This window comes from Lytechinus variegatus, chromosome 2 (genome assembly GCF_018143015.1).
Source record: "Lytechinus variegatus isolate NC3 chromosome 2, Lvar_3.0, whole genome shotgun sequence".
NCBI lineage: Eukaryota > Metazoa > Echinodermata > Echinoidea > Temnopleuroida > Toxopneustidae > Lytechinus > Lytechinus variegatus.
In genome coordinates this window covers 45,637,298-45,662,337 of record NC_054741.1, presented here as the reverse complement: position 1 = coordinate 45,662,337, position 25,040 = coordinate 45,637,298, and the positions used below count along the sequence as shown (strand labels likewise).

Sequence of the window (25,040 nt, the reverse complement as noted above, 5' to 3'; positions counted from 1 at the left end):
TCTCCAATATTCCTATCTTTAACATACCCTATTTGGTTGTAATGAATAATGTCCTCCAGTACCTCTTTTACCCTTTTAGCTAAAACTTTTGACAATATTTTGTAGTCTACATTAAGAAGTGTTATTGGTCCGTAGTTTTTCATAATCAAATGATCTTTTCCATCCTTTTCAATAAGGGTAATTACTCCCTGTCTCTGCGAGTTTGATAACATCTCTGTATCAAAGCTTTCATTAAATGCTTCAACAATTAATACGAAAGCATAATATTGAAGAGCGCCATCATATCAGCAACAACAACATGATGATCCCACTAAATAACACTATGAGGGATCAGTGGCCGTGGCTGCTGCTAACGTTATAATCGGCGCGGCGCTTAGGTCAATTGTTTGATTCGGAAGCTGTTGTCCGGAGCTGTCGGATCAATAATTCCTGATCCCGCCACTGGATAACGGACCTGGGAATTCATGAATCTTTAAAGGAGATTCGTATTTTTGCTCAATTAGGCCTATAGACCCTAGTGAAATTTTAAGTTTGGATAGCTGTAGAAAGAGCTATCGTTACGCAGTACGAGCTAGCCGGGAGTACGAGACTCTCGTCTTCGATTTCCAGTGGGCTGTGCTCGGGGTCTTTGCTGTTGCAAATGCGACGAGATTCGGCCTGCTGAGTCTGTGCCTGGCTGTGCAAGTACGTTCCGGAGTGCCAAATCTGTGTAAAGAATTATGCAGTGACATATTTGCCCCTTCCTTGAGGAACGATAGCGAAGAAAATTGTTAAGTCATGGCAAGCCTGGTGAAAATGTCTGCAACAGTTTTTCTGTTTAAATTATTGCTTGGACTCGTTTTATTGTTTGGTGAGTTGCATTTACTTTAAGTTTAGTTTCAGCTTTGACTTTTTGTAATTTGAACTTGAGTCTAATGTTAACTTAAAAAGACTGTATGTAGGCTACTGATAGAATAATTTTCTTTCATATAATATCATAGATCATCGATCAACGACCTTATAGTATTAAATGTTATGTTTTGTTTGTTTTTTCATAGAAAAAAAGGAACGAATATACAAGAAATGATTGAAAAAAGGGAAAAAATAAAAATAAAAAATGAAAATAATATTAGTCAATAAAATTGTTACCCAACTCTTTATACAGTGAGTGGCAAAAATCGTCAATTATGACTTACTGCCAAATAAAAACAAGGAATGGAATGGAATGGAATTTATTTCTGAATGACATGTGCCTCAAAACCTAAGATAACAACAACAACCATTTACTGTTAAAAGTTATAAAAGCAGGGGCAGGGCCCTGGCACTCATTCAATGAACAACAAGGTACATGTAACATTTAAGGTTATGATCACTCACACAAGCATGCAAGGTTAGTTTTACATACCTCGCACAATGCTCGTTGTTTCATAATGAATTTTGACGTTTTCATTCATCACATTCACACGAATGTGTGAGAGAATAAAACACTCCAAAATCTTCAAAATTTATTCAATTCATAAATCTAAATCTTATCAACTAATTTGATTTAAAAATATAGTCAAAATTATGAATAAAGATGATTTTTTAAGCTTACCTCCAAATCTCGGCCAAGATACTCAGTCCGATCTGTACGAAGATCTTTAATACTGCGGTGGAAATTACGCAAACTAAAACAACAATCGAAATGCGAATTTTTCCTATCGAACAGTCTCGATTCAAGTTGTCCGCACATAATAGAAAATTGTACAAAAAAAATCAACAGTTTGCATCTCATTTTTTTGTTTTGAATAATATTTCATTTTCTTCCTTGAACAAGTTTACATCACAATAAAATAAAGATTCTTTGCATGTATACAATAAATAAACAGTCAAACAATATTGAAAGGGGACTGAATGAGCAAGATGTCTTGCGAGTTCAGAAAGTGGGATGATGAGGCAAGTTTATCGGGGGTGCAGACATAGGCGGCCGAAGCGGGGGGGGGGGGGGGTCGTGTCCCCCTAAATTTGGGGTTGGGGGACGTTCCCCCCTAAATTTTTATTGATAACCCTTTTTTTTTGCTTGTCAAAATATTTTGGTGGTCCCTCCCTGAAATTTTGGTTGATAAAATTTTTTTTTTGCTTATCAATTTTGTTTCCTGCATTCCCCAATTCAGGTGGACCCCCACCCTAAAATTTGTGTGTTCCCGCCCTAAAAGTTGGATTTATAACTTTTTTTTTTGCTTGTCAAAAATTTTTGTTGGTCCCTCCCTGAAATTTTAGTTGATAACCAGTTTGTTTCCTGCGCCCCCCTAAAATTTGTGTGGTCCTGCCCTAAAAGTTGGGTTGATAACTTTTTTTTTTTGCTTGTCAAAAAATGCTGAGCGCCTAGAACGCAACCAGCAAGCAAGTTTATTAAATAATACTGCGCGCCCTCTCTGTGCGTATAGAGAGAACAGGCGAATTAGGCCCATGCCTTCTTCAACATCAAGAAAAATAATCGATATAAATTACCAGAAAGACAGAGAGGAAATTAAATTGGCTTCATATCGTTTGGTAAGTTTCATATCCAAAGCTTATCTGATTTAAAATATCTATCTATTGCTAATTTTAACAAAATAGCCCTAAAGGTATTGCAAGTGCCGTGCCAGTGGTTATCCTGTGTACGGAGGCGGTAATGTACCCGTGGGTACTCATTCAATGAACAAGGTTATGATATAACCTAACCCAGGGAGCTCCGGCCTATCCAATGGGCATACGTGTATGATCAAAATTAAGCGCTCTGCGGTTGCTTTTCACCAAAATTGCAGCTCATTGTAGCGGATCAATGCGTGCGCAACGGCGTAACGAAAAATATGCAAAGCTTTGGAACGGATTTCTTTTTTCTTTTTCTTGAAAAGAAGAAAATGCTATGCTTTGGAGCGGATTTCTTTGTTTTTCTCAATAAGATTAAAAAGCTATGCCTTGGATTTAAAATTTGAGTGTAAAATTTGTGGGCCTCCACGGCGCGGATTATGTACCGAGTGCCCCCTGCCCCCCCCCCCCCCCCCCCCCCCGGTCACTGGCACACTACTGAATTGCCTTTTAGTCTGTACTTGCTCTACCATGTCTACTGCAATCTAGAGAAAACTGAACAATTACAAGTTCGGCTCTTTGCTTTGATTGTACATTCAGACACCTGATGATATACATGTAGTATTTTGCTATGAACCTTTGAATTTTTGGTGCATTGTACTGTTAATACATGTACATGTAGGTCTATTTGTAAAAAGTGGATTTAACTGTAACTGCATTGGTTTTTGCGATGATCTAGGACTTTGTTTACAACCACATATATCTGTTCTTCAGATTTGGAGTGTTGTCAATAATGAGCATAAGGCCATAACAAGAAGTATTTGTTTGTGTGCTCTTTTTAAAAACAGCGAGTAATGTTAAAATTACACCTCCGGTGTTTAAAGGACAAGTCCACCCCAACACAAAGTTGATTTGAATAAAAAGAGAAAAATCCAACAAGCATAACACATAAAATTTCATCAAAATTGGATGTACATGTACATGTAAAATAAGAAAGATAATGACATTTTACATTTTTGCTTATTTTTTACAAAACAGTAATATGTACAACTCAGTGACATGCAAATGAGACAGTCAATGATGTCCCTCGTTCACTATTTCTTTTCTTTTTATTGTGTGAATTATACAATATTTCATTTTTAACAGACTTGACAACAAGGGGCAACTTGAATAACCACATTGTATTGAAATGATGTTTATTCCAAATGTTCAGGGTGTAATTTATTTTTGCTTCACTTCACAATGTGGAGAAAATAAGAATATTTTACATTTTTTCATATAATGAAATACGAAAGAGATAGTGAAAGGATGACATCATCAGTGAATGTGCAACTGTTTTGTGAAATTAAGCAAAACTTTAAAATGTCACAACTTTCTTATTTCACATCCGATTTTGATGAATTTTTCAGTGTTATGCTTGTTGGATTTTTCTCTTTTTATTGGGGTGGACTTGTCCTTTAAAGATCAAGTCCACCCCAGAAAAAAGTGTTGGATATTGTCAGTATACATTACTCGATATTGCTCTAAAATGAGACAGGCTGCCCTTAGATTTATCTTGACACTGGCTCTAAGGGGGGGGGGAGTACTCAACCAAAAAACTGGTAGGTATGTGCTGCGGGTGAGACAGAAAAACTGGGGCTCAGTAGGAGTTATTTGTAAAAAGGAGGGTCCTCGGAACGGGCTTTGGAACTACAAATGTTTGTGAAAATGGGATTCTTGGAACAGGTGACCTGCTTGTGAGTACATATGCATCCCTATCCAATGGGCATACTTGTATGATCAAAATTAAGCGCTCTGCGGTTGCTCTTCACCAAAATTGCAGCTCATTGTAGCGGATCGATGAGTCCGCAACGGGGTAACGAAGAATATGCAAAGCTTTGGAACGGATTTCTTTCTTTTTTTTTCTCAATCAGATTAAAAAGCTATGCCTTGGAATGAAAATTTGAGTGCAAAATTTGGGGGCCTCCGCAGCACATACCCAATGCGGATTATATACTGAGTGCCCCCCGCCCCCCCCCCCCCCCCCCCCGGGTCACTGGCACACTACTGAATTGCCTTTTAGTCTTTACTTGTTGGAATATCTATGCCTTGCTCTACCATGTCAACAATTTCAAGTTCGACTCTTTGCTTTGATTGTACACCAATGATGATATACATGTACATGCAGTATTTTGCTATGAACTTTTGAATTTTGGGTGCATTGTACTATTAATACATGTAGGTCTATTTACAAAAAAATGGATTTAACTGTAACTGCATTGGTTTTCGCAATGATCTAGGACTTTGTTTACAACCACATATATCTGTTCTTCAGATTTGGAGTGTTGTCAATAATGAGCATAAGGCCCAAGAATTATTTGTTTGTGTGCTCTTTTTAAAAACAGCTAGTAATGTTAAAACTACACTGCGGTGTTCAAAGGACAAGTCCACCCCAACACAAAGTTGATTTGAATAAAAAGAGAAAAATCCAACAAGCATAACACTCAAAATTTCATCAAAATTGGATGTACACAAAAATGATATTTTTAAATTTTGCTTAATTTCACAAAACAGTTATACATTTATGCACATCCTGGCCAGTATACAAATGAGGAAACTGATGACGTCATCCTCTCAAGTTCTTTTGTATTTTATTAAATGAAATATTCTAATTTTCTCCTCATTGTCAAGTGAAATAACTATTAATTCCTCCCTGAACATGATAAATGAGCATTGTTTAATATTATATGGTGCAGTCAGGTTGGTCCTTATTGTCAAATCTGTAAAAAATGAAATATCGTATCTATCAAACAAAAAAAAAATAGTACATGTAAGTGAGGGACATCATCGTCTGTCTCATTTGCATGTCAGGGCAGGTCCAAGCTATTGTCCCCTCTGAAGCCAAAATTAAATCTTTGCTTAAATCTAACATATTGTAAGTCATTTTGAAGCTTATACTCTGAAGTTTTTTCCCCTATATTTTTTTCGTCTGAAAACGTAAAATTAATGAATGCCAAGGTCACGATTCCAAGAAATCACGGGACATCACATTTTTTGATCTGCAGATAATGCAAATTATATATTTGAAAATAATTCTGTGGGGACTTGTAGTACTAAGTTCATGCAAACATATGAGGAAAAAATAATTTTGAAAATTAATTAAGTTAATTATGTGGTGTCCAACAGGCAGTGTCCCGTACGTCACAATTTAGTATTTTTTTTTAGATTCTAATTAAGAAAAAGTTGAGCAGTTTTCTTCACACTTTGGAGAGTTCTAATTTATATTACAATACATCCAAAAATTAAAGTGAATTTACTGTATGCTATTAGAGAAATATATATCAAGCATGATAAACCATGTAAAACTTAACTTACTTTGGTTTACATCAATTTAATTATAAATTTTGATGAAATTTCACTTTCCCCATTCGTTTTACACATGGACAAATGTCCCGTACGTCACACGTCCCGTACGTCACAGCGCGGTTGTTTATATTTTGAGCTATTACATAATAACACCAATGATTTCTATCATTTCATTCATGGCTATTGAAACTTGATAAGATACACAATGAAAACATGATGAGAGATTTCCATCTTATTCCAGTTCACAGAGTTTTAATGACAAACTTTAAAAAAAAAAAATCAGCTTTCGTCTGGTCCCGTACATCACAGTGCATATTAATTAAAATTTTACATCGTTAATGGAATTGTAGATCACTAATTTTTTTTATGAATAAAGAGGTCACGACTGGCCTTCCAAAATCCATAAAAGATTCTCTGTTGAGCATTTGTTTTTTATGTTACACAACTTTAAAGTCTCTAAATGTCCCGTACGTCACAAGTCAAATAGCTTGGACCTGCCCGTCACTGAGTTGTGCATATCACCATATTGTGAAAAATAAGACAAACTTTAAAATGTCATAACTTTTCTTATTTTACATCCGATTTTAATGAAATTGTCAGCGTTATGCTAGTTTGATTTTTCCCTTTTTATTCAAATCAACATTTTTCTGGGGTGGACTTGACCTTTAAAGAGGGCGACCACACCAAGCATTGTTCTCTTCAGCGTGTCACACAAAAAATGTTAATGGCACGTAAATTGAGTATAATGTGAAAATTATACTAAATCATATTGTACAGTATATAATTTTTACATTAACTGGCTTGAATTCCGTGCAATATGATTCATCAAACACAGAGCTATGAGCCTTCTTTCAGAACACATCAGAATACCTCTCAATCCAAGTTTTGTTATTGCATTGAATAAATTACGCGCAGTCAAATCACGTCTCCATTCACTCTTTTTTTTTTCTTTTTTTTGCGAAATTGAAGGTTTAAGAAGATTTGCCTGATATCTTTAATCAAACATGAAATTGATTGATTGATTATACATGTAGGCCAATTAAAGGACAAATACAACTAAATGAAATTGAGTAAATATTTTTTAATCCATGATCTCATCTAATAATCAGAGGGGGTGATGAATAGGTCATCCTCAAGTCCTGAAAAAAGGAAAACCTTGCAGATTTACACCCATGGCTGAATGTGAATGTAATTTGCACCACTTAACATGCATAAATAGATAACAGTCTTGTTTATAGCTGAACCTGACTACACACTACTTAATACAAAAACTTGGATGGAGAGGTTTCCTGATCAATGTGTAATGAACAAATATGCATATCTTTGTTATGATTGAATCATATCACATAAATCTTAATCCAGATGTAGGAAATGGTTTCAGCGGATTCACAATATGGTGCGTCATCTGTTGGTCTCAGCGGACAGGCCAGTTGTCTAACTTCAGGGTCAACATCATGCGCAGGCAGCGCGTAGTGCTAGTTTACTGTAATGTTACTGTGATGCTTCAAAAATGAAAACCGTATGGAAGGAAATCACCCAAAACGGTCTACTGGGTAAATTCTGCACAGAAATATGTGGGCAAATTTCTCTCCCACCTCCTGAACCCCAGTAAACAGCATATCCGCTAGAGCCATTACGGCCAGCGCTGGATAAAATGCATGCATGCACTTTACTACCCGCGCTTGCAACATATATCAACTATTTCCCATGATGCATTGCAAATTTCAGCCTGTCCACTGCAACCGATAGACACGTATCGTGAATCCACCGACTTGACAGAGCAACTTCTGGTTTAAGCTTGTGTTTATGACGTAAATCTTGTCCGTTCATGTGAGATGCCTGTGTGATACATGTAGATGGACTTTTTTAGTAAAATTCCTGAAATGTTTCAAACCAAAATACATGTACATGTAGATGAAACAGATAAGGTACCGGCTTTACTTTCAGTTCAATTTCGATTTGTGGGCGCTCGTAATCTGGCTTGCAGTGCATTGTGGGTGTCGGTGAAATTTTCTCCGCTGATTGTTTGTGTTTGTCCCGCAAGCCAAGTCTGCCCGCGGGGCTGGTGTAGCGTGTAAACGCTGTAAAAGTTTGTTTCTTTGGGATCACCACCGAACGTTGTATTGTTGTATGCATTTTGTGGTAGGGTTCACTAACTTTTGAGCACAACTTTGAATGTGTACTGCTGGAGCCTGGAGGCCTCCATGAAGAAAGATTTGTTTTAGATTTTGTATTAAATAGATTTATGGCAACTTTGGTGTATTTTTTTTTCAATTATAAGATGTACATGTATCAGTGTAATTTCCAAAAATAAATAATCATCTGGAGTAAGAACTATAATATTGACTGATATGTCAGACTAGTATACAACAGCTGTGATTTCTGTTTGCTAATGATCAGTCTAACAACCATGCATCAGTTCTGCATCCTCACGTTAGGTGGTGATGCACCAGCCCGATTTTGCTCAATCTCGAGATTTTAGCCTGATCAGCCCTCTTCGCGATTAGTTCGAAATTAAAAAAACCCCATCTCCACCAGCGCAAGAATAGCAATTTGTGCTTGAGTGAGGCATCGATGCATTATGGTCTGACGCCGTGAATAAATAATGCTGAATTGAATCTCGAGTGCATCTGCACCTGCGAATTATATGTAGCGGGATAATTCGTAAATGGCGTGCTATTTTGCAAATAATCCTATTATAAAGTCGACTGAGGATTGCAAGCTCGAGATTAATCCAGCGAACTATCCTGATGATTGTGTTACCATTACTAGGCCTCTACAAAAATTTTGTCTTCATTTACTTGCCTGATAGATGAAACTTCTTGCCCAATTTCTTTTAATAATTCTTTTGCTCTTAAATATTTTTTTATGGTAATGGTACTACCCTTAATTTTAAAGGTCAAGAAAAATAACAACAAATGAGAATCATGTACATGTAGTACAAGTTTATTTTCAGTAAAGTCATGACATTCTTAATGCCATCATAGACATGGATCTGCTAATTTTTACTCAGTTTTGCTAGTAGCTTCTCGCACTACCTTTGGAGCTATAAAAGAAAGTCACTGCTGATCATGACCACAAAAATCACAGATTTTAGTCGACGACTGTTATTTACTTGGTTGGGAATGATCACGAATCTTGAGGCTGAGTTACAAAGTTTGCAGCGAGCTCGAGAATCAGCTGCCTCGCTCACGTAGCGCCAATGTACAGAGCATGCCGTGGTTTTCTGCATTCTACGTCCATTGGTCATCGGCAAATTGCCCATTGCGGACAGCATATTTTAGAACGTAAGATGTCAGCCCCTTCTTTGAACGAGTTAGCTAGCGATGAATTATTGGTAAATTGACGCTGATTTTACATGTTTCCAATACTGCTTTGACATTGTGTGCGGGATAATTGGCCAATAATTGTGATTTATTCCAAAAGTTATTGAAATTTGCTGTCATTTTTAAAAATATTAAAAAAAAAACAACCACTTGCCCGATGGGGCAATTGAATTTGAGAAATGCTTGCCCGTACGTCATTTTCACTTGCCCTGAGCAAGCGGGTACAAATTATCTTGAGATTGTTCAAATGGGGACGATTTGCCGGATCAGAAATATCATGATTATTTGAAAACTCAGGCTGGTGCAGACGGCCCTATTGCTCCCAAATGATTTATGTATAGCTGTACTGCCCTGGGTCTAAATCACAATTGAATGCTCATTGGTAATGGGAGGATGCTTTCCTTTGTGGCTGCATGCAATTGTCAAGATACTTTTGCTATGCTGGCTGGGTAAACGCAGCAGTGGCCATGGGCATGTATGTCAGATGTTTGGAAGGTTTTAAAGGGAGGGTGAACACAGCCATGACTGTGGACAAACAAAGGACTTTCCTCTTTTCCCTCTACTGCTAGGATTTTAAACCACACTTGAACAGAACATATTTAAGTTTGCTGAAACCACTCTGTCTTTGGGCATGATGCAGATGTTTGGATGTTTTAGGGTGAACACACGTGACTGCGGGCAAACAAAGCATTTTCTTCCTTTCCCTCTTGCTAGGATTCTGAATTGAATTGAATGGAATTTATTTTTACACTTCACAAGATAAAAAATAACATAATACAAGAAATATATGTGATTACGTACAAAGTACAAAAGGTAATGGCAGTAAATAAAAGTGAAATATGAAGGAATCTGCATAAAAGCAGAGCTTGTAATGTGTTCCTTAAAGTAATTATAAAATCAGCAATCAAGAAGATCGGACACTAAAAAAAAAAGACTACAAATGAAAAGCCAAAGATTAGGGTATTATCTTGGGGTAAGGAATGAGAGGGAAAGTGGACAAATAAAATAGAGGGGGGGGGGGGGGTGAGCAAAGAATGAAAAAAAATCAAAACTATACCACAGTATACAAAGTACAAGGCAAATACATTATATTTGTTCAGCCAGTGCATCTTAACAGGGTCCAGAACTGGACAAAAGAAATTATTTCAATTTACATTTAAATGTATTTAAAGATAAACAACTAGTTATTTTGTTTTGAAGATGATTCCAAATCCTGGGTCCTTCAAATACAATTGTTCTTTAGAGCAATAACATACAAATATTTGGAAGTAGAAATGAGTCCCTTTGGCGGGAAGGATAAGAATACTTGTTCTTAGAGCAAATAATGTACTAGAACGTGGAAGGTGAAATGAGTCCCATTGGTGCGTAGGATAAGAATGTATGAGGTTGAGTTGAAACATGGAAGAAAAAATTTCCGGTAGATCATCTTTTGAGAGTTGAAACATGAATGTACCCAAATGAAATTTACAGGATTTTATTTTTGTATAAATAATGGATTTGTGTGTGCATAAAAGTCAGATTAGTTAATCAGTGTAATAGCCTGCTTTTGCAATATCTCATAATGTATTGTATTGTCCCAAGCCAATATACCATAATTTAGTTGTGATGAAATGAGAGTCATAAGTTTAATAGTATATAAATAGGAAAAGAAGAATTTTAGATTGTTTAAAATACTGATACTTCTAGAAGTCAATTTACACAAATAACTTATGTGACACTTCCAAGAAAAATCATGATCGATATAGAGCCCAAGAAATTTGGTAGATTCAACCTGTAATAAATTTACATTATCCATAAATACTTGACAAGGTAAACTTTCAAAAGAATTACTAAAAATCCTAAAATTGGTTTTCTTAACATTAAAGGGATGGTTCGGGCTGAAAGTATTGATAGCTTAATAGATAGAGTAGAATTCAATAAGCAAATTGTTGAAATTTCATCAAAATTGGATAACAAAGTTATTGGATTTTAAAGTTTATTAATATTTTGTGAAAACAGTCGTCATGAATATTCATTAGGTGGGCTGATGATGTCACATCCCCACTTGTTCTTATGTATTTTATTATATGAAATTAGGTTCATTCAATTTTTTTCCTCCAAGAACTAGAAAAATTGGATTGACTACTGATTTAGTGCATGAGATATTTATTGCTGCAACTTATTTCATTATAAGGGAGACATATTATTCACACAAGCATGAAATAATGAAAAAATATGATTTTATGTTATAGCATAAGAAAACGGAAAGTGGAGATGTGACATCATCAGCCCACCTAATGAATATTCATGACGACTGTTTTCATAAAATATTGCTACATGTAAACTTTAAACTTCAATAATAAGAATTAATTGTTATCCGATTTATCCGAATTTTCTGCATTTTGCTCAGTGAATTCTACTCTATGTATTAAGATATAATATTTTCAGCCCGGACCATCCCTTTAAGTAACAACTTGTTAGCTCAAATCCAAGACTGAACAGACAGTTCTGTTTCAAAATATTAAGTAGTGTATGTGTGTCAAGGTGAGGCAGAAAAACCACGCTTGAACAGAACATATTTAAGTTTGCTGAAACCACTCTCTCTAGGTGGTTTCAGACCGCCTCGAAGTTCGTCAGTTCCAGGTATTCTCTGATCGGGAAATTTACCCTGATCAGAAAATACCAGGTTACAGTATTTTGGTAATGTGAAAGCAATTTACGGGAACTTTTAGCCCAGCGTGGCGCGGGAGCTTTGGGTGGCTGCTGGGCTAGTGATTTTGAATCTCACGCCTTGCCTGCTTATCAGACGATACTGCGCATGCTCGTAACTTCAGGAACTTATCCCGAAGGGTATGTTTCGGGGCGGTGTGAATGCAGGAATAATTAATGGTATTTTTTAGCCTGTAAAAGTTCTCGTAATTTAACGGGGATTCTTGTGATCAGGCGGTTTGAAACATTCTTCTGTGGCTCGTACCTATTTCAGTGAAACAATGTTCTGTATAGATCTCCCACATCAAGGCTTTAGTTCAGGAATACCAGCAATAATGTCCCTGGCCTTGTGATATATATATCAAAATTCACTTGAGCCAGTCTTTTCATCTAGGCCACATGTATAGCAGCACATGATCAAGGACATTTATGTCACTGTGTATACATTTTAAGTCAGGCATTGAAACAGATGATATTTAATAAGGATAAAATGGGGATAATAATCAAAGATGCTTAGCTTTGCAACTGTTAATAAAACTCTGAAGACTTTAAAAAATTGAATGGTGATATCTTATCACTATACATGTATCCCTGAAAGACAAATACAATTTGTGAAATTCATTACAAATTTATTCAAAATATGCACCAAAATAAGATATTTAGGGTGGATAATAAGCGAACTACTGTATGTCAGTTTTCAGTGAATTACAGCCATATTTGACGTCATCTTGAAAATAGCCACTTTCGTGGATTTTAATAGATTTTTATTATATTCTTCCTTAGGTCAAATAGTACCAAAAACCATTGATAAACCATTTCTTGCAATTTGTTTGGGGTAAGGGTAAGTTTGGTCGTATATTGACCTGACTATTACTGCATAACAGAAACTCCTTTTACCTTAATGGGGCTCCAAAATGGCAAAATTTCCAAGAATAGGATACGAAAAAGGGGCAGGGTTACTTCGGCAATCACCTGAGGGGGGTAGGCTTTGCTGTGCCAGCGCTTCTTTAGCTTATAGATAAAAGACTACTCTTTCGTCTCCGAGTGGTCTTAAGACAATGAAAGTGGCTTGCTATGTAAAGCAGAAACACCTTACTGCTTCAATGGCAGATTTCCCCATTAATAGGCAAAATACGGAAAAGGGGTGAGTGACTTCTGCATCTTTCTGAGGGGGGGGGGGGGTTAGGCTTTGATGGTTTATTGCCATTTCGTCTATTGCCTTTTTGTCCACTCACCACATGGTCTAATGTCATTTCATCGACCATCAGTCGGTCGACTATCCACATCATCCAATAGCCAGTTGGTCTAATAACCATTTTGTCTATTATCATTTGGTCTAATAGCCATTTGATCTAATTGCATATTTTTGCCAATTGATCTAATAGCCACTTTGTCCATTTTCATTATGTCTATTACCCTAAGTACAATAGCCAATTGGTCTAAGGGCAAATGGTCTGATGACCACTTTGTCTACTTTCATTTCGTCTATGTTCCGTTTGGTCTAACTGCAGTTGGTCTACTGTCACTTATATGCTTTTCACATTGCATTTCCTTATCCTCATACTATCCTTAACCACGGACTATCCTTAACCCCATACTATCTTTTTTTTAAATTCACACTGTCTTTCTTAACCCCATACTACATGTATCTGCTTAGCCGGGGTTAACACCTTAACCCTGGACAATCCCACAGCTCATGAATATTGATGATTTTACCATACAGAGCGTGATTGGCTAATGCTTAGCCCCACGTTTCCTTAGCCCAGTTTCGTTTCATACTGCATCTCTTAGTATCGCAAATGTGGTGCTAGCACCACGATGAGCCGGCTAACCCTGCATTTTTGCTGGGCCAGATAGTACCGTACTATTTACCGTGCTAGCCCACTTTGCTAAAACGTAGTGTGAAAACGAAGTGGGCTAAGCTTAACCTTGGGAAATTGGTGGGGCTAAGGCCCCCCCTTAGCCCCACCAATTTCCCGGGGTTAAGGAAAAGTACAGTGTGAAAAGCATATTAGTCTAAACCCATTTCATCTAACAATCATTTTGTCTAATTGCAATTGGTCTAATCACCAATAGGTCCAAATGCCATCTCGACCAATCATCATTTCATTCAATATTCATTTTGTCTACAATCATAAATAGTCTACTAGCTAATACATTATCCCGTTCAGATCAGAATGTCACAAATTTTCTGCTCACGCTTCGCGCTCGCATTAATTGATTGTTGAAATATGTATCATCATGATGGGTATCTGCAATCATTATTTAACAGGTCCCCTTTTCGTACATGTATATTAAAGAATTCTGCTCACTTTTATTTTTCTTACATACATATCTTGTTCAGGATCACAAACATTGATCAGAATGTTCATATTTCGCGCTCACACAATTTATTTAGGGCTTATAAGATTATTATATATTTAGGTTGATTTATGAGAAAAAGCTAAGAAATGACTGTTTTTATAGAACTTCCCCTTTGAAGAAACAAATAAAAAATCAACTTTGAGCGGCATATGTGCATTATCTCATAAATGAAAAAAAAATCCAAGATGGCCACCAAAATTGTAAATTTGGAACCCCATGTGACATCAAGATCAGGCAATACAAAAAAGTTGATTAATAAATATATCTCGATGGTGCACGGGAACCCCCATTTCTGACTCAACTATTATGGATAGTATAACGAAATTGTTACATCCTTAATGGGAGTTTAAATTTCACAAAGGCACCCTTCCAGAAAATTTCTCACGAATGTTTCAAACAAACTCTCAAATTCATAATTACTCTACCAGACATCAAAACAATTTACGTATTCCTTTTTTCTAAAATTCTATTCATTATTCGATCAGATATATTGGGGCCAAAGAATGGAATTCTCTCACTTATGACATCAAAAACAGCACAACACTCTCACGATTTAAGTCACTATCAAAGTCATTGTTGTTCAATTATTTAAACAACTCAAATCCCCCTCCTGTAATTATTTTTCTATTTATTCTATTCTATTCCATTCCATTCCATCTTCTGTGTTTTTAGCTCAATCCGGCCCGAAGGACTAGATGAGCTTATGCCTTGGTGTGGCGTCTGTCGTCAGTCCACAATTTCAAAATGCTACTACTTCGCCATTTCAAGTCCGATTTCAATTCTGTTTGCTTTATATGATAGCACTAGGTGGGGGATTAAAAACTTCTACACAGAATTTTGAATTAATTGATTATGCTAATTTATTGGCATTTTTCAAAATTCACAAAAAATGCTTCTTCTTTATTTGTTGACCGATCTTGAATTTTTTGCTTCCATCTGATAGAGCTTCATGAGGTTCACCAAACTTATATACAGAATTTCAAAATTTTGACTAGAACAATTTTTAGGCTACTTTAATATGCGAAATTAATTTATTCATATTTTTCAAAATTCACATAAAATGCTTTTTCTTCTTTAATTGTCGACCGATTTTTACTTTTTTTCTTCCATCTTGTAGAACTTTATGGGGTCCACCTAAGTTCTACACAGAATTATGAAATTTTCAGTAGAAAATTACTTATGCTAATTTATGCAAAATGTATTCATAAATCACAGAAAATGCCTCTTCTTCATTATTTGTAGACAGACTTTGATTTTTTTTCTTCCATCTGATAGAGCTGCATGAGGTTCACCAAACTTGTACACAAAATTTTGAAATTTTGTCTGGAAAATTATTTATTCTAATTTATGCAAGATTTATTCATAAATCACAAAAAATGTTTTTTCTTCTTCATTTGTTGATCAATTTCAATTTTGTTTGCTTTATATGATAGCTCGAGGTGGTGATATAAAATTTCAACATAGAATTTTGAAACTCATTAAATATGCTAATTTATTCATATATTTTCAAAACTCACCAAAATTACTTATTTATTTGTTGATTGATTTTGATTATTTTTGTTCTATCTGAGAGCTACATTACATGTAGGTTCACCAAGGTTCTACATGCACAGAGTTAAGAAACTTTGACTAGATAATTATTAATACTTAATTCATATCAAATTTATTCATAGATCACAAAAAATGCTTCTATGTCATTTCTTCATCAATTTAATTTCTATATCCTCAATTTATGTCACCAATATAATTCACTACAGTGTCAACTGGGCTGAAATTAAAATTGTGTTAAATTTTGTTGCGAGATGCTGGATGAGCTCCACATCATTGATGGGCTAGTTGCATTGTGTGATGTTTGGGTGTGTGTGTTTATTTTATAACCTTTTTTTTAACCGGTTATATTTGTGTATGTGTAGGGCCCCGGCTATAAGCATTTTTGTCTCTTTAGGGTCCTGGGGCGGTATTCTGAGGTAATTTTATCTTTAAGATATTTTATCTCTTAAAATGAAATTGGTGTTCTGAGATGACATTTTATCTCTCAGATAAAATTTTAAATTTTATCTTGCGTATAAATTTTAACTTGCATATCTACAGATGATACGCATCAGAGCAGTGTCTGCGAAGACATACCCATCGGGTATCTGACCATTGCAACGCGGATGATGTGCTTGCGCCCATGTTACTTTGAAGAAAAAAATAAAATAAACTTAAAAGAGGGTAGGGGCTATTTTATCTCCACGACGTTGAATTCATCATTATTTCTAGGTGAATTAACTCCAAATGCTGACATGAAAATGAAGAAAAATTACATATTTATTGAGAATAACACCTTAACGTTATTCCTGTACACTCAGGAAGTATTTCATAAGACTTTTCTTGACTAATATTGTCTTTGAGATCATGCTTGAAAAGATTCAGTATAATTTGAAAAAAAATTTGAGTATTGTCATAAAAAAAGGGAAATCTCTGTAAAGACGCGCAAGTAAATAGTGCAAGCAAATTGACGCAATCTCACTCCTTTGCCACACCTGGCAGGTACCACCCCTGACCATTAAGTAATTTTCAATCTGTTATATTTTGTATTAGTTTGTATCATGTTATTTTTGTAAATATTTTGATGTCTTTTTAATGGTCAATAAATTGAATTGAATTGAATTGAATATAGTAAATGGCAATGAACCCAAAAGATTATTCAATGAAAAATTGCGATTAGACCATTTGACAATTTATCTTTTTAAGGACTTCATCAAATCTGATTGCAAAAGAGAAAGATGGGAAGGATCTCTTGTTCATGTTAATAAATTTTCCAGGGATTCCTGGATATTATGTTGCATGTAATGTAAGCCTATTCTGATGGTATGATTATCAAACACACTTTTGTTGCCAGCCTGTTACTTGGAAGTAAGCTTGTAACCGATTTTGCAATCGGCAACCGATTCCATTCGATTTCACCACAATCGGCGATCACTTGCCGATCTTCGATCATGCCCCTTGAAGGAAAAAATCGAAAATAAAAAATCGGCGTAGATCTAATTACAGTGCGCGATCGTTCAGAACATATTTCAAGATTGTTTTTGAGGTGCTAGCTATTTAGAGGTCGCATTATTCAGGGAGAAAGACGCGGTATTATCTCTGACGATGTTTAAGACGATAGATATCTTCTCTCATGGTGATAGCGGACCCCGCCGTGAACTTTTAAAAGTCGTACTATTTACGGAGCTCATTGCGTTACTCTCTTACATCGTTTAGGATGATATAAATCTTCTCTTCAACCTTGTGGTGATAGCGGACCCCACCATGAACTTTTAAGTCGTACTATCGACGGAGCTCATTGCGTTACTCTCATACATCGTTTAGGATGATATACATTCTATTTTCGACCTCGTGGTAATAGCGGACCCCGCCGACGATATACATCTTCTCAACCTCAATGATATATTTGTCTTTACAACTTCTCTTTTATATTTCTTCTTAGATGTCAATAGTTCATTTCTCAAGATAGTAATAAATTGATTTGAAAACGCTAGCTACCCAAAACATTTTATTAACATATTTCAAATCATTGTGCGTGCTTGCGTCTTCTACTACATTTTAATTGCACTTGCGACTTTAAGATGATGCGTCGTACGAGATCAAGAGATCATTCAAATAATTCTAAATCGCTATCACCTAAAAATACTTAAAAAAAGATGTCCCGCCGATCGTTCATTAACCTGTGATCTATGAGAAATATTTTCATTTTATTTTCCTTTGCGCCTTTGCTCGGAAGATGGGTCTTTCGTTTAACTTTCTATAACAATCACTCTGTTTATTTTAATAACACCTCAAAAACCCTTTAAAACATGTTCCAAATGATCGCGCATGTTGGCGACTTCCATTCCAATGCATTCGTCTTTTTTACTTTGTCAGGAAGATGCGCGCGACCGCGAATTTTTTTTTGATGTATTCCTTTGTTTTTAAACATCGCCGATTCGATTTCGATTTTAGAAGCTTAACTGCCGATCCGATTTTCGATCTTATTTTTGATCCGATTTACAACATTACTTGGAAGCATGAATTATTTACATAATAAGGTTACTAATGAATTGTTGTGTTGTTTTTTGATTGTAGTGAGTATAGTGAGGATAAATGCAGTTTCAGGAGTATATCTACTATGCCTTCTAGCGTTACCTCTCATCCCAAGCCCTACTACAGTGTTACATCTCCAAGGTAAGATAAACTTTCACAAATGCTTCAACACATTTATGCAGTTGATATTTTGAATAATTTGATAATTCTTATTGTAAAGCAACTTTCACAGTTGGTGGTGTGACTGCTTACAACCGTTGCGACTGTGTGCAACATATATTGTGACCAAATGATCGCAAACAATCACAAGAGCGATTGTGAAAGCCCCTTTACTTAAGTCAATTGTGAAAGTTTGGATCATAAGTATAAGGCACAGGGCATACATCACCTTGACTGAGTATATAAGGCTTGCTTTTACAAATTTTTGCTCATCCTGAAGATGACAAGAACACAACTTGTTGAAACATTGAGTTTGGGTGGTCCTTTTCAGGACCAACAATTGCCCATGAACGATAGTGGTGTACCATGAACCCTCTTCTTTCTAATCAAATTTTTCTTTCATTTGTAAAACATAATGGGTGGTATTATTCTGATAGATATGGTTTAGGTAAACATGTGTTTACTAAGACCACACTTTTATGAAGTGCCAGTTGTCAACTTATTCACCAATTCAAAATTATTTTTATCCTACTGCAAAAAGTGAACAATTTTGGAAGTTGTGAATGGGAAGAATGGGAAAATACACTTTATAATGAATTTTGATAAATAAATTGGTACAGTATACATGTAATTGCCACGAATATGGAAGAAATGTTATGAAGCCAGCATTCTATTTAAGTGTGGTTTAAGATTCCAGTTTACATGTAGGCTCGGATTAAACATAAGTTTACTGTGATGTTATCACAGTACCATTCATCAAGTTGATTTTTTTTTTGGGGGGGACAGTGGGGTGTAGTTCAATAGCAGATCTACATATTTTAAAGCTTATCAAATGTTTCAGCATAAAAGCTATATTTTTTGTAGCATTTTGACATTTTAGTGAATTACATGTAGAAATATGATTTTTAATGTGAAATTTCATTTACCAGTATATTTCAGCAATGCTAATAAGATAATGGTTTTCATTGATTAAAAAAAAGAAATGCATGAATATATTAGAAGGTTACACATTAAATGTGAGCACACATTGGTTGCTTTGTAATTTAGTTGATGAAGATTTTTAGAAGAAGAAGGAGGAAGGCCTGTATGACAAATTGAACCAACTATTTGATACACATAACTTTGCTTTTTAGCTCATCCGGTCCGAAGGGCCAGATTCTGAGCTTTGGCGTGGCGTCCGTCACCTGTTATCAGTCATCCATCCACAATTTCAAAATGCCTCTTCTTCGTCATTTCAAGTCCGATTTTAATTCTTTTTGATTTATATGATAGCACTCTGTGGGGGATACAAAACTTCTGCACAGAATTTTGAAACTCATTAAATATGCTAATCTATGCACATTTTTTCAAAATTCACAAAATGCTTCCCCTTTATTTGTTAACCGATTTTTTGGGTTCCGTCTTTTAAAACCTCATGAGGTTCACCAAGCTTCTACACGGAATTTTGAAATTTGAGGAGAATTTTTTTTGTCTCACCTGCATAGCAGAGTGAGACTACAGCATGTAGGCGCCACTTTTCCATTGGCGGCGTCAGCACCAAATCTTAACCAAAGGTTAAGTTTTTGAATTGACAGCATAACTTAGAAAGTATATAGACCTAGTTCATGAAACTTGGCTATAATGTTAATCAAGTATTAGTGAACATCCTGCTTGAGTTTCAGATCACATGACCAAGGTCAAAGGTCATTTAGGGTCAATGAACCTAGACCATGTTGGGGGACTCAACTTCAAAATCTTAACCTAATGTTAAAGTTTTAGAAATGTCATCAGAACATAGTTCATGAAACGTGGACAAGGTCAAAGGTCATTTAAGGTCAACGAACTTCCACCGAGTTGGGGGTATTTGTTGAATTGTCACCATAACTTTAAAAGTTTATAGATCTACTTCATGAAACTTGGGATATAAGAGTAACCATGTATTCCTGAATGTCTTGTGCTTGTTTCAGGTCACATGACCAAATTCAAAGGTCATTTTAGGGTCAGTGAACTTTGGGCGTGTTGGCATATTTGTTTAATTGGCATTAAACATAGAAAGCTGATGGATCTACCCATGTAGTTTATGAAACATAGATATAAGGGGATTAAGTATGAATGATTGTTTTGTACAGTATGTCTTTGATCACATGATCATGGTCAAAGGACATACATGTACATGTAGTATTTTTATTATCATATGAGTGTTTTCTTTTGTGAATAATATCTGTTGTCAAAGTCAACACTGCTGCTATATCTAATCGCGTAATGCAGGCGAGACTGCCAGAGGCGTTCTACTTGTTTTTGTCTCGCCTGCATAGCAGAGCGAGACTAAAGGCGCCGCTTTTTCAACGGCGACGGCTGTGTCGTAAAAATTGAAAGCTTAACCAAGGTTTTTTAAATGTCATCATAACTTAGAAAGTATATGGACCTAGTTCATGAAATGTAGACATAAGGGTTTTCAAGTATGACTGAACATCCTGCCTGAGTTTCGGGAAACATGGCAAAGGTCAAAGGTCATTTAGGGTCAATGAACTTAGACCATGTTAGGGGAATCAATATCGAAATCTTAATTAAGTTTTTGAAATGTTGTAATATCTTCAAAAGTATATGGACCTAGTTCATAAAAAGTAGACATAAGGGTAATAGTGTATCACTGAAGATCCTGCCTGAGTTCAGGTCACATGACCAAGGTCAAAGGTCACTTAGGGTCAACAAACTTTGGCTATGTGGGGTTATTTGAGGAATTGTCATCATAGCTGAAATTTTGTGGATGTAGTTCATGAAATGTGGACATAAGAGCAATCAAGTATCCTTAAACATCCTGTGCGAGTTTCAGGTCACATGATCAAGGCAAAAGGTACATGTAGTTTATGGTCAACAAACTTTGGTAATGCTGGGGGTATTTGTGGAATTGTCATCATAACTTTAATAAAAGTCTATGGATCTAGTTCATGAAACTTGGACATATTAAAAGAGCAGCAGTGTATCCCTGAATACCCTGTATGCATTTCAGGAAAATGGCCAAGATCAAAGGTTATTTAAAGGTCAATGAACTCTGGCCGTGCTGGGAGTATGTGTTGAATTGGCTTCATAACTAAGAAAGTTTATGGATCTACATGTAGCTCATGAAACATCAACTTAAGGATAATCAAGTATGAATGATTGTTTTGCACATGTCTTAGGTCACATGATCATGGTCAAAGGTCATTTTGGGTCAATGGGCAAATTTTTTTATTATCATATTAGTGTTTTCTTCTGTGAATAATATTCATTAGCTATTTTCAAAGGAAACACTGCTGCTATATTGCATTGCGAGACTGCCAGAGCCGTTCCACTTGTTTTAATTTCTGCACGATTTCTTTCATCATACATGTATTAGTCTGTATTCTTTAAAGTTTGAATTAATTTGGTTTGCCAATTCTTTACTTTTTTTATATTCATCCAGGGAGTGCAGGGCGGTATATGAAAACTGTTGTCATTCTGAGTGCTCTTGGATGTGTTACACAAATACTTTATCAGGTGGTTTTAGCGGCCCTGGATGTTTATAGTGAAACTATAGAGAGCTGTAAGTATTTCCCCAGTCTTTGACAATTTTACACCCCCGCTAAACAAAGTTTGAAGGGACTATACTAGGAATCAGCGTATGGTCAGTCGGTTGGTTGTAAACATGTATCTTGTGCTTCGAACTACTTTCTCAATTTTTAACAAAGTTTCATAAAATTTGGAACACACATCTTAGGGTATGTGCAAGACACATATTTTGCATGTGTTGGAAATAGTGTAATTTCCATCGTAACAGTGAAATATATCAAAAATTAGGTAAAAATCATGAAATTTGCATACACTTTTTGCCTGTGTTGGAAATTGTGTTGCCATGGTAACAACATAATGGCGAAAATTGGGTAAAAATCTGTTGGTTTATTAAAACTTCTTTTCAACTTTTCCACCAATTCTCATGAAATTTGGCTCACACGTTGGTTTTGAGGTCAAGATGTGCGAGATACATTTTATTTTGGTGTGTGTTAGAAACCATGTTGCCTGGTAACAAAATTATATGGCAAAACTTAGTTCGAACTACTTGATCAGTTTTCAACCGATTTCTCATAAATGTGGCTTTATTGTGTTTCCATGGTAGTGGTACATCATGTCTTAATTAGAGATTGCTTATATACAGTGCGTCCCATAAAAAACGAAACCGAGATTTAGCGATCATTTATCATTACTTAATCATAAATAAAATAGACAAATGACCTACCAATTTAAAGCTTAGAATCTCCTCTTTCATCTGATATTATTTAAATTATTTCTCATCCACGCATGAGTGAGTAAATACAATTTGAAGAAAGGATATCAAAAACTCATTTGGCAGGGGGGTATCTGGGTTTCAAAAAGAAAACCACATTTGTGAAAAGTTCAATATCTCCTCTTTAATTTGATACCTAAATTACAGAAAATGGTCAAGAAATAACAAAGTTCTGGTCATTTGAAATAAGGCTTGAATTTCAATAATTTCATAAAATGAAGAGGTTCTCCAGGCTGGCTTTCAAACTCTCTCGACACTCTGTTTTGTTGACGATCAGCCATGCATTAAATCTTTTGTTCACCAAGCGAAAGCTTCTGTGGGAAACCGGTGAAAACACGTTTATCTCATGAAATTATGGAAATACAAGCCTTATTTCAAAAGACCAGAACTTTTTTATTTCTTGACCATTTTCTGTAATTTAGGTACAAAATTAAAGAGCAGATGTTGAACTTTTCAGAAATGTGGTTTTCTTTTTGAAACCCAGATACCCCCCACCAAATGAGTTTTTGGTATCCTTTCTTCAAATTGTTTTTGCTCACTCATGCGTGAATAAGAAATAACCTAATATCAGATGAAAGAGGAGATTCTAAGCTTTAAATTGATAGGTCATTTGTCTATTCTATTTATGATTAAGTTATGATAAATGATCGCTAAATCTCGGTTTCGTTTATTCTGGGACGCACTGTATAACAAGAACCAGGCCCAGAAACCTACTGGGTTAGCGGGCCTGCATATTAAATTTACAATATTAAGAGTATATAAATAAAGTACATTGTACATTACAATCACAATACATTATGATATCGCTATTCGATAAAGTTACATGATTTGGCGAAAATTGACTGAAAATATTGTTTTTGAGGTAAAGATGTGCTAGATGCATTTTTTGGGGTATGTTTTTGGGAAATTGTGTTTCCATAATAACACGACAAAATTAGGTAAAAATGTTGCGGTTCGAAGTACTTTATTCCAAATATCATAAAATCTTGCTCACACAATGGTCGTGAGGTAAAGATGTGCAGGTTTTGCAGGTTTTGGAAATTGTGTTGATATTATGGAGAAATTAGACAAAAATTTTGCGGTTTGAACTTAAAATGTTCTTAACCAGTTCTCGTGAAATTTGGCTCACACATTTTTCTTGGTCGAAAGATGGGCAATACTTATTTTTTCAATGTGTTGGCAACTGCATTGCCATGGTAACAGCATATTACAACAATCAATGTTGCCCGAGATTTTGTAGGTTTATGAATTTCAAGAACCAAGTTTACAAATATAGGCCTACAGGTTATATTGTGATGAATCATTGTTGAGTTATGTAGGAAAAAGCATTTTCCAGCCATTTTGAAATTGTCTTATTTTTACATTTAAATCTAAAAAAGTCTTCATACTTTACTTTAACAAACAGGTAATGCTACAGATACAATATGGAGACAGTTGGGATATCAGAGGTAATTATTTTATTTTTCAAATAAATATCACAAGAAACATCCTAATAGATTACTTCCCATTTGTGAATGTATCTATATTTGCTTTCAATGTTTTGTCTGTTTAATCTGACCAGCTTTTCATATTCTGCTACATGTACATGTAATTTAGGATCACTGTTTTTCAATTAGTGATCTTTTAATAATAAGGAATGTAAAAATTAAATGTTCCAATCTAGACTGTTGACCTTGTCAGGTAGGAAATTTAATTAGAACTTTATACCCTAATGATCCATAAAAACATGTTGTGTAGGCACTGATCAATATCTCAAGAACTCTCCTTTTGACAATGTTTGACAAGGTCAAAGGTCATTTAGAGTCAATGAACTTAGACCATGTTGGGGAATCAACATCAAAATCTTAACCTAAGGTTAAGTTTTGGAAGTTTTGTCATAACTTTGAAAGTATATGGACCTAGTTCATGAAACTTGGCCATTGGGGTAATCAAGTATTTTGAACATCCTGCCTGAGTTTCAAGTCACATGACCAAGGTCAAAGGTCATTAAGGGTCAATGAACTTTTACCAAGTTGGGGGTATTTGCTGAAATACCATCCTAACTTCGAAAGTTTATGGATCTGATTCATAAAATCTGGACATAAGAGTAATCAAGTATCACTGAACATTCTGTGTGAGTTCAGGTCACATGACCAAGGTCAAAGGTCATTTAAGGTAAATGAACTTTGTCAAGTAAAATCTATCACTCATCAAATCATATATTGAAATTATAATATACATGTAATATTGAACAAATTCTAAATAACATTTTTATTTGTTGGATTTCTGTCCTTTTTAGGGATACG

The 25,040-nt window shown here is 35.4% G+C and overlaps 1 protein-coding gene across 8 annotated transcripts in view; it reads left to right on the top strand.

Moving 5' to 3' along the window:
• Positions 1-360: 360 nt before the first annotated feature.
• LOC121408143 (piezo-type mechanosensitive ion channel component 2-like) overlaps positions 361-25,040 on the top strand; it is a 188,249-nt gene continuing 163,569 nt past the window's right edge. For all 8 annotated transcript variants that reach the window (XM_041599476.1, XM_041599472.1, XM_041599475.1 and 5 more), the window contains exons 1-4: positions 361-850; positions 18,360-18,458; positions 21,898-22,017; positions 24,161-24,203. In XM_041599476.1, the coding sequence (XP_041455410.1) occupies positions 778-850; positions 18,360-18,458; positions 21,898-22,017; positions 24,161-24,203 (335 nt within the window). In that variant the 5' untranslated portion in view covers positions 361-777. The remainder of the gene's footprint in view (positions 851-18,359; positions 18,459-21,897; positions 22,018-24,160; positions 24,204-25,040) is intronic.